The 18,257-nt window shown below is 37.1% G+C and overlaps 1 protein-coding gene across 3 annotated transcripts in view; it reads right to left on the bottom strand.

The window, feature by feature from the left end:
- PLD5 (phospholipase D family member 5) overlaps window positions 1-18,257 on the bottom strand; it is a 497,278-nt gene that overhangs the window by 254,530 nt on the left and 224,491 nt on the right. For 2 of the 3 annotated variants that reach the window (XM_067044238.1, XM_067005919.1), the window contains exon 2: window positions 11,985-12,121. In XM_067044238.1, the coding sequence (XP_066900339.1) occupies window positions 11,985-12,121 (137 nt within the window). Of the gene's footprint in view, window positions 1-11,977; window positions 12,122-18,257 lie in introns of all 3 variants that reach the window. The other variant, XM_067006473.1, reaches the window with a different exon arrangement.

Here is an 18,257-nt window from a genome sequence, read left to right on the forward strand (position 1 = left end):
TCTTTTTATTTATCTCCCCTCTCCCTTTGTTAGTGTTCCCCTTGCCTCAGGTTAAGGCCTGGGCTCTTCACTATTACTGTGAGATGTCCTTCCTGCAAAGGCAGCTGAAACAGGCTATCTGTGGAAAAGAAAAAGACAGCTGTGCTTTCTGTGCCCAAGGCCATTCATGATGATCAGATATGGCTGTGCCTGGAAGGGTTCAATGAACTTTTAAAAAAATATATACCACATTCAAATAATGTTTTTGCAAAAAAAACCTGGCAACAGGAAATGTCAACATCGTTAATCATATATTAAGTTTCATTAAAATTAAAACATTGAAATAATTAGCTTCTGCTGCTTCCCAAGTGGTAATTATAGACCATCAGGAAGTATCACACTCTCTTGAATTTCCTCCTTTAAACATTAAATGCTAAAGATAAAACATTATTTAAAAAATAATCTTTTAGATTTTAACTATGGGAATATAAACAATACTTCCTGGGTACTGGGCTAATCAAATCTCTCATAATTCAGGAAATTTGAATTTTACTTCACTCAGTGGTGAAATTAAGATGTTAATAAGTGACATTTCAAATGAAAGAGTTCAGAAGCATAAAAATATCTATATTTAAATTTTTGAAGATTTTTCTTTCATTTAAAATTCACCATTTATCTTCCATTCCCAATTATTATTAAACATTATTTATTCAATGCTAGTTAGGAAACATATGTGTTAGATTACTCTATTATATTTTAGCAATCCTTCAGTGGGTCTCTTTTTCTACCCCACTTCCATATCTTTAAGTATATAATCTATAACCTTCAGTTTCTTCTCTCATGATCTCCAGTTATTCTCACAAAATGAATTACACCATGGGTGGATAATAAATTTATCTAGATAGTACATATTATCTCAATGAACAGTGTATTGTTAAATAATACTAAATAGTATTATAACAGTATTAAAAACAACATTGTTTTTACATGGAAATTATTGCCCATTAAAAAAGAGTAGCCACTCAGTCCTGATGTGTGAGACACTATAAGACACAAAGAGAGAAAAACAGATGGCGACCTTTGTTCTCAGGGACTTTTTGATATTTGATGGGACAACATAAAAATAGAAATGCTGACAGCACCAGCAGGAGGCCAAATCTGCCATTAAAAAGATGAAATGGCCTTGAATTTGTGGAAAGGGGGCAAAAGAGTGAGATGCAGGTGGGGTACCTCAGCCCAGGTCCCTGGGAAAATGCAAATACCCTTACAATGAGTAAAGGCTCAAAACAGAAGGAAAACAGCAGGTAATGAGTACCTAAGTGATATCAAGCAAGGTTCTAAGTGCTCTACATTAACACTGTGTGTTTAGAAAGAGCTAGACTAGTTGGTGCACAAGGAGAGAAGATGACAAGAGAGGAATCATGGCCTGAGCTAGGGATTTTGGAATCACCTGACCAGAGGTAGAGGTGAAATCATAGGAATGACTCTCTGCCAAAGCTGAGAGTAGGAAATGAGAACGAACAAGATTTGAATATTGCCTGTCTCTGTACGTGAGCAATGAAAAGGGTATGAGAAATTGAATATATGAATGGACAAAAGCCAGATCATATATAAAAACAGAATTCAGACCCACAAAGTGCAGCAAGCTGACCAAGAAACCAACCTCTTATCTATGATAACTAGCCCAGGAATCTAGCCTGTATAGGTCAGACATATAGAAAGTGAGACTATCTCTAGTGACAATCCACAAAGCCAAACAATAACTTCTGCAACCAAAATGACCAGGACTTGATTAATAACTGATAGCTTCCCTAATTTTTGTCCATGCTTCCAACTTAGAATCAACCAGAGAGAGATAAATATGCTCCCTTTGTCCATCACATAGGATGCCTCATTTCTAACAAAGTTAGCTCACTTCAGCAGCCCCAGGCCAACAGCTTCCAATAAGGGCACACCTGAAGCCTTCCTTTTTCCACTGTAAAGCTTTCCCCCTCCTCTGCTTGACTTTGAGCCTCTACCAAATGCAACTGATGGTGACTGACTCCCTTACTATAGTAAGCTCTGAATTTGGTTGGTCTTAATTTATTTCTACAAGATTATTGGCATAGACAGAGATGGTTAGCTTTGGAAAAGGCAAGAGAAATCTCTTCCTCTGAATAAAAATGGGAGGAGGGAAGGATGAGTGAAGACACTTGGGGATTCTGAGTTGGCAAGAAAGCTGAAGGAATTTTACAGAGGTGGATGTCATTTCTCAATTAAAGTAATCTCTAAACAGAGATTCAAGAGAAGTAAGGTTAGGGCTGTAAGTAAGTGAAAGGAGTTTAGAACTGGGGAAAGACAAGGGGGAGCCAATAAGAAATGGGTAAAATGCCCAGAGCAATCTAAGGACTTAATGCAATCCCTATCAAAATAACCATGGCATTTTTCACAGAACTAGAACAAATAACCCTCAAATTTATATGGAATCAAAAAATTCCCTGAATAGCCAAAGTAATTTTGAGAAAAAAGAACAAAACTGGAGGTATAACGCCCCCAGAGTTCAGACTATACTACAAAGCTACAGTAATCAGAACAGTATGGCACTGGCACAAAAACAGGCACATAGATCAGTGGAACAGAATAGAGAGCCCAGAAATAAACCTACACAATTCTGGTCAATTAATCTATGACAAAGGAGGCAAGAATAAACAATGAAGAAAAGACATTCTCTTCAGTGGGTGGTGCTGGGAAAACTGGACAGCTACATGTAAAAGAATGAAATGAGAACATTTTCTTATACAACATACAAAAATAAACTCAAAATAGATTGGAGACCTAAATGTAAGACCAGATACCATAAAGCTCCTAGAAGAAAGCATAAAGCTCCTAGAAGAAAGCATAAAGCAGAACACACTTTGGCATAAACATATGCAATATTTTTTTTGGATCTGTCTCCTAAAGCAAAGGAAACAAAAGCAAAAATAAACAAATGAGACTTTATTACACTTCAAAGCTTTTGCACAGCAAAGGAAACCATTGACAAAACCAAAAGATTACCTACTGAATGGAAGAAAATATTTGAATGTGATATGAACAATAAGGGGTTAATATCTGAAATATATAAACAGCTCATACAACTCAACATCAAAAAAAATAACCCAATTAAAAAATGGGCAGAAGTCCTGAACAGATATTTTTCCAAAAGGATATGCAGATGGCCAACAGGCACATGAAAAGATGCTCAACATCACTAGTCACTAGAGAAATGCAAATCAAAACCACGAGACACTTCACACCTGTCAGAACAGTTATCATCCAAAAGAACACAAATAACAAACATTGGTGGGCTTCCCTGGTGGCGCAGTGGTTAAGAATCTGCCTGCCAATGCAGGGGACACAGGTTCGAGCCCTGGTCTAGGAAGTTTCCACATGCCACGGAGCAACTAAGCCTGTGCGCTACAACTACTGAGCCTGTGTTCTAGAGCCCGTGAGCCACAACTACTGAAGCCCGTGTGCCTAGAGCCCGTGCTCTGCAACGAGAAGCCCCCACAATGAGAAGCCTGCACACCTCAATGAAGAGTAGCCCCTGTTCACCACAACTAGAGAAGCCCACATGCAGCAACGAAGACCCAATGCAGCCAAAAAACAAAAAAAAAGCAAAAAGAAAAACATTGGCGAGGATGTGAAGTAAAGGGAACCCTTGTACACTGTTGGTGGGAATGTAAATTGATGCAGCCACTATGGAAAACAGTATGGAGGTTTCTCTAAAATAGAGCTACCATGTAACCCAGCAATTCCACTCCTGTGTATATATCCAAAGAAAACAAAAACACTAATTCAGAAACATACATGTACCCCAATGTTCACAGCAGCATTATTCAAAATAGGCAAGATACAGAAGCAACCTAAGTAACCATCAACAGATGAATGGATAAAGAAGATGTGAGATATATATACACATCCCATTATATATATAACTCAGTCATAAAAAAGAATGGGGTTTTGCCATTTGCAACAATGTGGACATACCTGGAGGGTATTATGCTTAGTGAAATAAGTCAGATGGAGATAGACAAATACTGTATGTTATCACGTGGATGTGGCATCTAAAAATTAAAACTAATGAATATAACAAAACAGAAACAGACTCACAGATATAGAGAACTAGTGGTTACCGGTGAGGAAAGGGAAGTGGGGAGGGGCAAGATAGGGTTAAGGCATTAAGAGGTACAAATTAATATGTATAAAGTAAATAAGCTACAAGGATATATTGTATAACACAGGGAATATAGCCAATATTTTATAATAACCTTAAGTGGAGTATAATCTATAAAAATATTTAATCATTATGTTGTATACTCAAAATGAATATAATATTGTAAATCAATTATACTTCAATTAAAAAAATAAATGGGTAAATTGGCTCTTTTTTGTTTAATATAGTGGATTAAATAAATGTAAGTACTATCTCCTCTTTCTAGAGATTCTAGAATATTCTGTAATAAATGGATATTGGAATTAAAAAAGGAAAAAAACATCAAGAAAGTTATAAAGGAAATAGGTTCATTGTGAGCTAAAACAGAGAAACTAGGAGAGAATGTAAAACAAAAGTTCTAGAGCCAGTTTTTGCTTTTACTCCACCTTTCATCATTACTGTTTGTTTAGTACATTAGGAATCTATTTGTAGTACCAGGTGCTCCAGGCTTTTAAATTCTTTCATGTTTCCTTGGGGGTGGGGGTGTAGACAAATGTTTCTCTTTCTCTTTAGACAGTCAGAAAAGTGCTCAGATGTCAAATATGAAGCCAAAAACCAAGTCTTCTAAATTTGGGAGCAACACTAATTTAAAAACACAGTTGGGCTTGTCAATATAAACCATGGTAGATCAAAGTGAATATAAATAAAGGAAAAAACTTGTAGTTTAAGGAGAGGATAAAAAAATGAACGAAAAACATCCTTATTTTAGAGCAAAGTTAAATGGAACTTAAAAGGGGACTGCAAACACCTGCAATGAACTTATGTCCCATAATAAAAAGAACAGTAAAAAAAAAAAAAAATACTCTGTTATGGCCTATATGGGAAAAGAATCTAAAAAAGAGTGGATATATTTATACGTATAACAGATTCACTTTGCTGTACACCTGAAACTAGCACAACATTGTAAATCAACTATACTCCAAAAAAACCTAAAGTTTAAAAGAGAACAGTCAACATTTATTGTGCATTTATTATACGACAGATATGAAAGGTACTTGTATTAACATATTTAGTCCTTACAGAAACCTTTCAAGTAGGACAAAATAACTGTCTTCATTATATAGCTGAAGAAAATGTGGTACAGTAAAACTGAGAAACTTGCCCCAAATTGCAATTCTCCTAAGTGATACAGCCAAAATCAAACCCAGGAAATTTGGCTCCTACAGTCCATGTTCTTTTTCCTATAATGTGAAAGGAAGGAAAGGAAAGAGGATGAAGGAATATTGCTCAGTCACAAAAGCAATTTAAAAAGCTTTTCCTCTGGTGTCATTGTTATATATCACCAATACCCTTGGGGGACAATCTAATGATACCCTTAGAGCTTGGGTTTTGATATTTAATAGAATCCTCCATGAAAGGAACCAGGGCTCATTAGAGAGTAGACAGTACCATGTCTCAGAGCCAGAAAATTCAAAATGGGACTAGAAAAGCTTCTTGCTGCCAGAAAGCAAGGCTGCTCTCAGAGATATCTGGAATAATGTCCAAAAGACATTGCACATGTACAAAAGACAGCTCCTACTAGCCAAGAATAAAAATTGGTACATTAAAAGGGAAAACAATGATTAAAGTCTATTGGAGCAAGTTGTGTCTGTTAAGATACTTCTAAGGTCATGATACTAAATGAGAAAGTACAAAATACTAGGAGGTGATTGTCAGGGCATAAAGAGGTCTCTCAATACTATCTTCTGGAAATGTTATATATTGATGATACAAATGATATATGTCCTATAATGGAGCTGCAACTGAGTTATTAATAGAAATATAGATATAGCTATGGATATAGTATATTATTTTAAGTAAGTAAATAATGGATCAGAGGAAGAAATTCAGAAGACAAAAATGTGAAAAACATAAAATAGAGAAGCCAGCTTTGTAATAGAGAAATTGTAAAATTTAGAAAATATACATAAAGTGTGTGTGTGAAGGGATGCCCTATTACGGTCCTTACTATACTTTCTATAGCCAAACCTTGGTGGTCTAGGCCACCCCTTATTAGAGAACCACTATGGTAACTTATGCACTAATTATCCAGCCTAAAATATTACACGTGTCGCATTTCAAACAGACCCAAGTCCATTCACATTAGGGTGAAAGGAAATTACTGGGTTCAGGAATAGTGGGGATTATATACGTAGGCCAAGTTGGTCCATCCCTTTCATGCTTCAGACCAAATGGGCACAGGCTAAAATGGATACGCAGATTTGTGGGCAAGAGTGAGCCCAACTAGGGCAGTAGTCACCCAGACACAGAACTGATTTAGAAGGATGACAGGCAAGTGGGAGGAAGTCCAGGAGCAAGGGCTGCTGTAATTATCTGGATAGAATAGGTGGCAAGCGTCCATCAATATGTTTAGAAGTCAATGACAGCCCACCCCAAATTTTATGTTTACTCAGCTTGTTTAATGAGGGTTTACAGAAGTTAGTTACCATGTTATGGGAATTGGACCTGAGATGGAAGAGGAGCAGGGTGCAAACTCGTTCTGTGTGAATTTATCCAGGAGGTGTGGTAAAGAAAAGTCCCTCTTCTAGTGCCTAATGTTCTCTCTAATAAGTGGGGCAGTAACACTCCAAAACAATTGATGTAGGATTTCTCCAGGAGAGGAGAGATAGATGTAGCTGTAAAATGAAAAATGGAGGCCTGTCATCTGAATGGGTGAGAGTTCCAAGGTGAGGAGAGTTCCAAGGTGAGAAGGTGTCCTGCGTGTGAGCAGCACAGGGAGGTAAGCTCCAGCATCTCTACTGGTCCCTGAGGATGTGACACGTGGGAAACTTCACAGTGCATGGTTACCTCTTGCAGGAATGGTGTAAAATAATAATTAGGGGCCCTAGGGAATCATAAAATAGCCAAAACACAGGATGTATACAATCTAAACTGGCCATTGAAGCCATTCTTGACTCTCCAGTGTTGCCCCAGAGGCCACTGAAATATAATTTCTTAGTGAAAACTAGAAATTTTGCCTTTCACCCCCTCAGGTAATCAAGTGACATGGAGGTTTATATTTATAAAGACTGAATCAGCAATTAAAAACACACTGGGAAATGATGGAAAGTACACAGAAATTCAGTACAAAGAGACAGAGAAATAGGTCAAAGTCACTTACTGAGGTCAAAAGATCTTGCTTCTGGGCATAACAACTGAGGTTGGTTGAAAGGCACTTTGGAAGATAAGTTTAGAGCAGTTATTTTATTGATTTGTATGGAAAAATATAATCAAGGGCATCATTATTCTACTATTAGAGTATTATAGAAGCTAAGTAATAAAAAGAGGAAGAGAAATAAAATAAGAAGTCAGGAAAAAATAAATCAAAAATAGGACATTATTTATAAGGAGGTACATGTTTTTAGAAAGACATATAAAAGTTGGGAAAACACTAAGTGGGCAGTATGATTTGGAGTGGGAATCTTTCAGAGGACAGAAAAGTATCCAGGCTAGTTAGTAGAGATAAAATGAATTAAAGTAATATATTTAGAAAAGAGTGCACTGGATGAGGAGACCTTGGAAAGAGGCTGTCAAAACAGTGTGAAGACGCTGACAGACTGCAGAATGTCTTGTATTCTTTCAACTTTCAGGAGTGAGGAGAGCTACAAACACAGGAGCTTAACTACAAGGTAGTTAAATCTCAGCAAAGGTTGCACTGAGCAAGCAGCACTCTTTATGATAATGACACCATAAGGAGAAGAACATAAAGAAAAAACTCTGTGAGTGAAGTAAATGGTAATTGGAAGCTGAGCATCATGTGACCTCCTCAGTGCCACGTTGAGGGTAGATAGAGTCTAGAAAGGTTATGACGGGAAAAGGTCATGAGAGGAGGACTGGAACTTTGTACAGAAGGACTAAGCTGAGACTCGCAAGCTAGAGCTTCTGCAGATTGGCAATTTTGCCTTCTGGTCTATGTCAGCTCCAGCGTACTCAGTGGGTGCATCTACAAATGATGTGACTTATTTTACTGGGGGCATTCCTGCCTGGAGGAACCTAGGACTGAAGAACATGGAACTCACTCTCTGCAGGCTGCTGGGGGGTTGGAGCAATGCTTGAGGCTGCCCTGAGGACAAGGATGGGTGGAACTAGGAGTCAACCAGTTTAAGAACTGGCAGCATGGTTGAGACACAAGATCCAAGGAGGCAAGTAAGACTACCTCTTGCTACAGAAAGTATCGCAGACACACTGGTCATGGTCTAGCAAATGGATAAAAAGAAAATTAAAACAGAAGGGGCTGATAGTATAGGAGGAGGTTTAGGGAACTGGGAGACTGAATATGTAAATCAGTAATGGCCGGTCCATATATGTGTGTGTGTGTGTGTGTGTGTGTGTGTGTGTGTGTGTGTGTGTATACACGTATATATATATATATTTATATATATATGTATATATATATATACATATATATATACACACACACATATATGTAGAACTCTGAGTCACAACCTGCAGCAACCTGCCCAGGAAACCAACGTTTTATCTATAATAACCAGCCCAGCCTGCTATAAGTCAGACTTGTAGGAAGTAGGATTGCTATCTCTAGTAATAATTCAGAAGGCTAATCAATAACTTCTGAAACCACAATGGCCATAACTTAATAACTGCCAGCTTCCCTAGTTTTTGTCCCTACTTCCAATTTAGGACCAACCAGAGAAAGCCAAATATGCACCCCTAACCCATCACGTAGGATGCCTGCTTCTAGTTAGCCCACCTCCAGCTCCCCCAGGCCAACAGCCTCCAGTCAGGCCACACCACTATGAAGCTTGCCCCCTCCTCTGCCTGCCTCTGAGTCTCTGCTAAAACACAAATGACTGAGGCGAACTGATCTGCCATAGCAAGCTCTGAATAAATAGCATCTGTTTTCATGTTTACTTCACTCATTCTCATATGTTTATTCTCTTTGTTTACCTCCACAGAACTAAAGACTAACTAAAATCAAGATAAAGAGTAGATTCAGGATAAGTGCCAAAGTGGGGGGAATAGGAAGCTAGCTGTGAATAGAGAAGGGGGATTCTGCACTCTTAGGAACAGACAGGGAGAGGACTGACATTTATATATTGCTTGTTATGAGTTTCCTGCAGCTTGGTTATGGGTTTATACAACTTACTGAAGCCTCATAAAACCCTGTCAGAGAGATATTTTTTAATCTACCACTTTTAAGGGAAATAAAACTAAAATAGTTTTCATAACTTATCAGGAGTGGAGCGGCATCCAAGGCTGGTTTCCTCTTTCCACTCTATCAGGCCACTCCCCCAAACCTCCTCTGACTTTCCCACTGCACTTCTGACCACAGAGAATCACCATGTTTGTCTCATGAACTATGGTGTAACTCCTTGTTCAGTCCTTTGTTGTTCTGCAAAAAGGTGATGAATGACATAATTATGTTAATATCTTGCCCAAGTTTACAGAGTCAGTAAGTGGTAGAATATAGATTTGAATCCAGATCTTTTCAAATTTCAAAGTCCATGGTCCTTCACTACATTAGGCTACCTGGGAGGTGTAGTAGTTTGCTAGCAGGTGCAAAGGCAAAGTGGACATTAAATTTATTGACCTGAGGTGGTTAAAAACAGTAAGGCTAAGGTACTGGAAGTAAATTTTACAGTTACTAAGGACAGTGGCAAGGGATGGGACTGGTGGCTGGAAGATCTATTAGCCAGGCACAAAAGAAGGAGAAAGAGAGTCCTGGTAGAAGGTAACATTGCCTATAGTGATAAGGAGACAGTGGCTGATGTAAGAAAAGTTCATCAAATTAAAATGAGAATGACTGAGGGAAGATGGCGGGGCAATGGACTGTCCCACTGGAGACTGGGACTGGATTGGGGTGTAAGGAATTGCAGTTGCCCTGCCTCCACCCTGTGCTTTGGAGAGAGGAGAAAAAGCAGAAGCTTCTCAGGATGTTAGGAGGAAGCCAGACACCACCCGGGCAGATATACAAAAGTGCCTATTACAAGGCTGAGAATGTAGGAGAACAGAAATGCAAGACATAGGGGAAGAGAATGTAGAAGAGGGGAAGATCTGGAGGGGCTGCAAGTTCTGGAAAAGACAGTTGCATGTAGGGGTGCAACAAAGTAATCAGGGTAGTGATTCCAACTACTCAGGTGAAAGGAAGCAGGAGCATAGTTGGTAATTGGGAGAATACGTTCTAGATAGAGGGAGAAGCAATGTTGTGTTATCAGGATTTAGTTATTGACTGAGACAGAAGAAATAACCAGACTGAAATTCCAGTTGTATGAGTTAAAAAATCAAAATTAGATTAAATTATAGCTTCCCCCAAATGAAAAGAGGCATAATTCGAAGGCCCCTAACTTTTTTGTTGAAAATTACCAGTATCTGGCAATGTTTGTTAAAAGGCCCTGGGTATTTTGTCTTCAGGAAGTCATCATAGTTTGACCTTTACAAAGTTACTTGCTAGGTTCTGGGGTTTGCCATTTAAAGTAGCCAGCAGTCTTCATTACAGGTGAGGTGAGAGAGAGGGGTAGAGGCATTCCACTGAGGAAGTATGAGTCACTGGACCCTTGCCCACAGGATGTTTATATTTGTCATGTGACACGATTAGCACAAGGTATAGATGCAGATGGAGTGATCAGGGGGAAGATGATGACAAGCTGCTGTTTTTTTACTGTTTTCCTTATAATCCCAATATAATTTTTCTCCCAAATTCAGTCTGGGAAACAAACATATTTAGTAACACCTATCTAACGTGAAGGAAAAAAATCTAAAATGTATACTGATTTCTCTCTTGTATCCTTTATTCTGTATAATACTGTTGCCTGGTAATTAAACTATAATGTATCATGGGTTAAAAAAACCAAAATTTCAATTGTCTTTTCCAGATTTTTTTTTTTCTGTCAGACACTCAACTCTCAAGGCAAAATATCCAGGATAAACACTCACATATACATTATGAGGCTGTGGTTGATCTTTTAAGTTAGAAAAGAGGGGCACGTTGACTAATGCTTTCCAAAGGGAAAAATAACATTTAAAATTCATTATAAGCTCTAATTTATAACAACCATTGTAATTTTATGGCCTCACTTCGGCTTTGCAGCAACATGTACATAAAAAGAAGCCTCTTACTTCTCTGCCCCCTGTTGGTACTTTTCTACATTCTCCTACCAACCTCAAAAAATAAAGTAGGGCTCAGGGAAGAGTTGGATGAGGAGATTTATGTGGATAAAACCATGCTGTGACTGCTCTGCAGTCAGAAGTGACCCTAGGGACATGTTATTTAATGTACTTGAAGAGAAAAAAATACAGAAATATAATGGTAAAGTTGTTGTAATTTCTGGATTATAAATAAACTTTGTGCTAAATTGGGACAGACTGAGGAGACCTGTGTCTTCTCATAAACATGCTTATTTATTTAATCCTTAATTTTAAGTGGGAATTTTTCCTGAGATGTGTGTTCAACTTCTAATTGAAATAACAACTAGCATGGTGTCCTTTGTCCATTGGGGCCTTCATTTTTGCCAAGCTCATTATGGAACAAATCAAAACCTCACACACAGAGGTGTCCAGGATGCAGATTGTTACAAAATTTCATTTTGTCAACCACTCCTTTGTACAGAATATGCCCAAACTATAAAGTGAATTAAATCATTACTCATTTTTATTCCCTTGGTCTAAATAAAAGTAAGAGCATCAGTGGACAGAGAGTCATGTTTAACCCAGTGGGCAGTTGGGTGACCATGTGTGTTTATGATATTTTTCTCTCCACTCTCCAGGACCCTCTTTGACTTTCTCACCCACTCCCTAAAAGAGAATTTTTAAAGTTTTGTTTGTTACCTCTTACCGACATTTATTTTGACAATTTTTTTCTGAGAGCCCATCCTCATCCTCTCCCATGATGTCCACGGCTGAAAATATCAATGCAACGAGAATGGCAAAGCAGCACACCAGTGCAAAGATCACAATGCACTTCTGCTGGGACTGCAAGAGAGAAAGAAGAAAAAGAAAAGTAAGTAAAGCACCTTTTGCTTAGGAAACTCAAGATGCGGCAGCTTTTCTAAGTTCCAGGCAAAACCCTCTGGGGAATAATTAGTTTTGTCACTGCCAGAGAAGGGCTGCTCTCTGGGTGAAATGCCTAAGACCTATATGCTTATTCCTCAACACAGCTTTCAAATTCCTGCCAAATATGTTAGAATCTATTAAATAATTTAGGTGCTGCATCAAGATTTCCAAACGAATTTGCTCTTCTTTCTAATCAAAAGTAGTCCAGAAAAGATCACTACAAGACCCATTATTGCAAATTAAAAATGAAACACAGGGTGGCTCAATAATTATTCTCTGTACCCTGTTATTACCACCATTTTCCAAACTCTATGCAAACTGCATTCAAACTCTCTATCTTCTTGCTTTTCCCATCTCATCTTGCTCTAAGATATTTATGGCGTGATGACTTCAGGAAAGATGCCCTTGTGGTCCGTATGAATTCTGCACTTTGATCAGAAAATTAAATCTATCAGATCCCAGCATCATGGGTCATTAGGTAACATCATTCATTTCAAAACACTGAATAAAATCTTAACCAACATTCACACTCCTGATATGGTTTTCACTTAGAAACACAAGCTCAAGTTCCAGGTGGTCAAAGAAAATCATGTCCTTATCTTTAGGCCCGAGTGTTGGAATTCAAGATATCCCTATCTCCAGGGGTTCACGGTCAAAGGTGGCATAAGATAAGGCCATGTTAACTAGGCAAAGCCATGACCACTGGGACAAATAATTTTGCTTGCTTTCAATTTATTAGGTAAATCTGGATGGGGAGGAGAGGAGAAAGAAGAATTTTTAAGTCTTTGTACAGCTTCTAGGAACTATTTTCAGAAGGGGTAAGGGTGACCTTTGACCAGGCAGCCAGAAAGCACTTTCTTAGAGATGGGATACATACATACAGAGACTTGCGTGCACATGTGTGCAAGCACACACACACACAAATTTCAGAGCTTTGTTAAAACCAGCTGGCTTTGACTCCTCCTACCACCCTCCTGCCCTTCATCCCTGTAGCCACATAGTCTCCAAAGAATCAAGGAACCTCCTAAAGTCCAGTTTGTCTAGGGGCAGCCTCAGGTTACAGATTACAGAGAAAGACGTAGTCGGGAAATAATGTTGTCTCTGTGACCAGGCACTACAAATCAAATGGTTGTTTCCTTTTAGTGTTTTCTCATCCTCCCTCAGGTCTTCTCTCATAGTAGAACTTATTCCAAGTCCATTCTTGCCTGTCATTATGCTCTTCTCCGACTGGCACACTCAGAGAGGGAGTGGGGGAAAGCCCAAGGAAGATACACCATTGTTCTTTAACCCTAGGCTCTGGGTTTCTCTAAGGCATGGATTGTTTTATTGTTTCCATCCACAAGCAATGAACAAAGAGCCTAACAAACAGAAGGTGCTCAAGAGATAGTTATTGTATAACAAATACAGAGTGAATGAATGAAATGAAAATCACAATGAATATTTCTCAGGATGGAGAGCAACTAGAGGTATTTCTCTCAGTGACCTTCCTGAAAATGGGTTTATTTCCACATTTTGGTGATTGTAAATCTTATAGCTCATTCTTTTTCACTCTTTGTGGGAACAAGAGGCAATTCATGGGTCATGCTTACCAACTCTGTAAAACTCTTCAGAATAGGTTATGCAATCTTGCTCCTTTACTTGACATTCATCCCCAATTCTTCACTAATTTTATCTTTAAGAAGCAGCACAGTAAACTAGTTGAAGGCTCAGACTTTGAAACAAGACTGCCTGGACTCTGCCACTTACTGGTTGTATGCACTTGGGCAAGTTATTTAGTCTTTTTTTTTTTTTTTTTTTTTTTTGCGGTATGCGGGCCTCTCACTGTTGTGGCCTCTCCCGTTGCGGAGCACAGGCTCCGGACACGCAGGCCTAGCGGCCATGGCTCACGGGCTTAGTTGCTCCGCGGCATGTGGGATCTTCCCGGATCAGGGCACGAACCCGTGTCTCCTGCATCGGCAGGCGGATTCTCAACCACTGCGCCACCAAGGAAGCCCAGTTATTTAGTCTTTATGCTTTAGATTCCTTGTCTGTAAAATGGGCATCATAATAAAAATAACAACAACTGCCTTTATGGGGCTGTTATTAAAAAATAAATTAAATGAGATACTTTATGTAAAGTACTTAGAACAGTACCTGAAAAATAGCACTAAATGAGTGTTTGCTGTTGTTAGTATATTGTAGTATATGCATCTTTGTAAGCTGTCTCAAATATTTTGGGGAAACAAGGTAAAAATATGAATAAACAAAAAACATACAACAAAAAATGCAATTATGTGTAAGAGAGAGGCTGAGAGAGACAGAGAAGGAGAGGAAGAAATAAGACAAAAAGAGAGAAAAGAAACGTGAGATGGAAGTTTTCTAGGATAAAATTCAGAAATTGTTCTATATCAGTCTCAGAATCCAAAACTCCAAAGCGGCATTTCTCAAACTTAAGCATGCATCTAAATCAACTGGCCTGGGGTGGGGCCCAAAAGTGTGCATTTATAACAAGTTCCCAGGATATGTTGATGCTTCTGGTCTAGGTGCCAAACTTTGATGTATCAAAGTGTCATCTCTACTAAATGCTACTTAATACATGTTCATCCTTCAAATTCACCTGCCTGCAATAGTTTATTTTCAAACATTAAAGGGATCATGATAAATACACCCTATTAATCTAAATGTAAATCTTGTGATTTATTTTCTTTGTAGGGGCTTAAACAATTATTTAAACAAAAATATTTTTAAATTTTGGAATAAACTGTCTTCTGCCCTTTACTTTTTATTTATTTAATGATACTCATTACATGTATAATCAGAAAATGTCTGCTATTAACTATTTTGAGAAAATATATAGTATGAAAAAGAAAATAAATCACCTAGATTCCCACTCAGACATAACTGCCATTAACATTTTCTTCTGGTTCTTTCCTATACCACATCTACCTATATAACAATCTGATAATATTTATAGCATGCTATATATAGTTTTACATTCTACTTTTTGCACATAATCATGTTTTAACATATTAAATATTCTTTTAAAGCATAGTTTTAAGCTGTTGTATAGTATTTCATTGCATGAAAAATCATTGTCTCCTTTACTCACAAAACTTTCCTTCAAAGCCACTCATTTTACAACAGAAAAAAAAGTTTAAACATTTCCCCCATCTTATCCATTTCTCTATAAAAATTATAAATAGAAACAAACAAAAAGCTTTTAGAGAGATTTGAAATAATGTAATGATACTGACATTAATCCCGTCCAGAAGAGCCTCTAACCTACAATATAATTAAATGTTTTCTTAGAAAGAATCCTAGAGAGAGCTACATGAATATACCATGTCAGATACATAGTGGGTACTCAATGAATGAATCCTACTGAAGTTAATACTAAATGCTTCTTCTATAACAACATTGATTCCTTTCCCTCTATTCTGATTTTTATGATAAAACAGTAAATAAGAATTTTAGTTAATATGTGTGCTATTGAAGAACTTTGATGTAATAACCTCACAAATTTCTATTTGCTTCTATTGATTTAATTCTATATTATCAACTTCTATTAAAATGAATAAACTATTTTCATTTTATTTTTTATTTTAATTTTAGTTTGACAAGAGAAATTCAGACTCTGATATTCATTTTCAAACGTCTCCTTGAAACAATGTACTATAACAATGAGAGATCATACCACTAATTTCTTTAGTCTCATTTTTTTCCCAACTCATCAAAAGTGAAAGATTCTGTTCAAACAACAGCATAAGAGTCTCATAAATGAGACCAAACTCCAGGTTACTAAGAGATTTGTTCATTTTCAAATCTTTAACAGATCATTTCAGATCATTCAGGAATTGATTTGAAACACACTTTTCTGTTTGTATTGAATTGAATCAAGGGAAGCAAAGTTTCAAAGAGAACCCATAAACATGATTACAACCTAAACTTCACTGATGACTCAACCTATTAAAAGAAAACAATATTTGAAATGCTACTATTAGAGTCAGTCAATCAGTTCTTTTCACTGTACTTTACACTGAAACAATTTTGGAAAGAATTATTTGCTTGGTCAAGAAATAAATCTAATTATGCTAACTTTGAAAATATTTGAATACCATATCCTTATCAAATACATTTTATCTCAATACAGAAAAGAGGTGTATAACCTCTAAATGAGGAAAGAATATTAAATTTTAAAATTAGAAATATTATGTTTCCAACTTGGGGCTTATATACCATTTGACAAGGTCTTAAAAGGAATTTTTACCTAGAGGCAAAATGTAAATATGCAAAAATTAACCATAAATTACAATTATTCATATTATTTTTCATTTATTTACCATGAATAGTTTTTTTGAACAAGATCATGGCAAAGTCTTAAAAATAACCACTTTTATGTATGTAGATTTTAATGCCCACAAAGCTGGAAGTTCTGGTACAATTATTCTCCATGTGAAAGATGTGCAAACTAAGTCAAAAATGTTTAGTTACTGAGCTGTCCAAGGTGACCCAACCAGTTGGTTGGAGACAGTCCAGGGATTTAATTTAGGTCTCAAAACCTCAAGTCTCTAGATCCAAATTTTTCCTTCTTTTTCTTTTCTTGACTTCATTTTCTACTTAGCTATGGTTATTTTAATTAGTTTTTGGCTCACAAATTCTCATGGTGGTCCATTAGTATAGAAATGAAGATTGGACACTTGACTCTAAGCTGTGGACACAAGGCATTCTTGAGTCTGTAGGACTTTCCTATGATTCTAGATGTGTTCCTATCCTGAGTGCCTAGATATGTGCCCAGAAAACAGGATACTCAGAAGATCCAAAGTCATCTTAACTAATGACTTGTCAACTCCTAAGTAATGGCCATACTGATACTCTGGAACAGTATCAGAAACTCTAAACTCTATGTACTTAAGGGCTTTGCTTTGAAAATCACTTTAGAAGAATTATCACTTAACTCTCCACATATATTTTGTTGCTCCTTAGGGTTCTAGCTTAGGATTTTTCTCTTTTCCCTCTGTAACCCCTTCCTGAGGTATTTTACTTCCAGGTCTTCACTGGCTATATATACCAATAACTCCCAAATGTATATCACCAGCTCAGAGTGCCCAACTGAGTATCAGAACATACTGAATGAGCTTCCACACCATGGCACAAAAAGGAGAACACTGGAAATACTCAATCTCTCTAAGTTGAGGAGACAAAGTTGGGGTTTTAGAAAGGCCAAATCAGCTAGAGTCCACAGGACAGAGTACTAACAAGAGGAGATCTCCACATAGAAGGAGTTGTGGAAATCTTCAAGGTCTCCTTGTGTTTAAGGAAACTACCTGAGGACTAGAAAAGAATCACTTGAAAGGAGCAGGTGGAACAATCCCTAATCCAACATGGGTCCAGGAAGACTTGGTGTTCCCAACAACCAGAGTGGAAAAATATCAAGTGCACATGAAACATTCTCCAGGATAGATCATATGTTATGCCACAAAACGAGTCCTAATAAATTTAAGAAGATGGAAATCATATCACACATCTTTTCTGAGCATGATGGTATGAAATTAAAAATCAATAACAAGAAAAATGGAAAATTCAAAAATATTTGTAGATTAAAAAACACACTAGTGAATGCAAAAACCAATGGGTCAATGGAGAAATCAGAAGAGAAATTTTAAAATACCTTGAGATAAATGAAAATGGAAATACAACATACCAAAGATTATGGAATGAAGCAAAAGCATTTGTAAGAGGGAAGTTCATGGCAATAAACAACTCAAGAAACAAAAATACACAACTTAACTTTACACCTCGAGAAACTAGAAAAAGAACAAACGAACTCAAAGTTAGTAGAAGGAACGAAATAACAAAGGTCAAAGCAGAAATACTGATAAATGAAATAGAGATTTAAAAGATAATAGTAAAGATCAATGAAAATAAGAGTTGGTTCTTTGAAAAGATAAACAAAATTTAGAAACCTTTAGCTATACTCACTGAAAAAAAAAAGAGAGAAAGTTCAAATAAATAAAATCAGAAACGAAAGAGGAGACATTACAACTAACACCACAGAAAAACAAAGGATCATAAGACT

The sequence above is a fragment of the Kogia breviceps genome, chromosome 1 (assembly GCF_026419965.1).
Source record: "Kogia breviceps isolate mKogBre1 chromosome 1, mKogBre1 haplotype 1, whole genome shotgun sequence".
NCBI lineage: Eukaryota > Metazoa > Chordata > Mammalia > Artiodactyla > Physeteridae > Kogia > Kogia breviceps.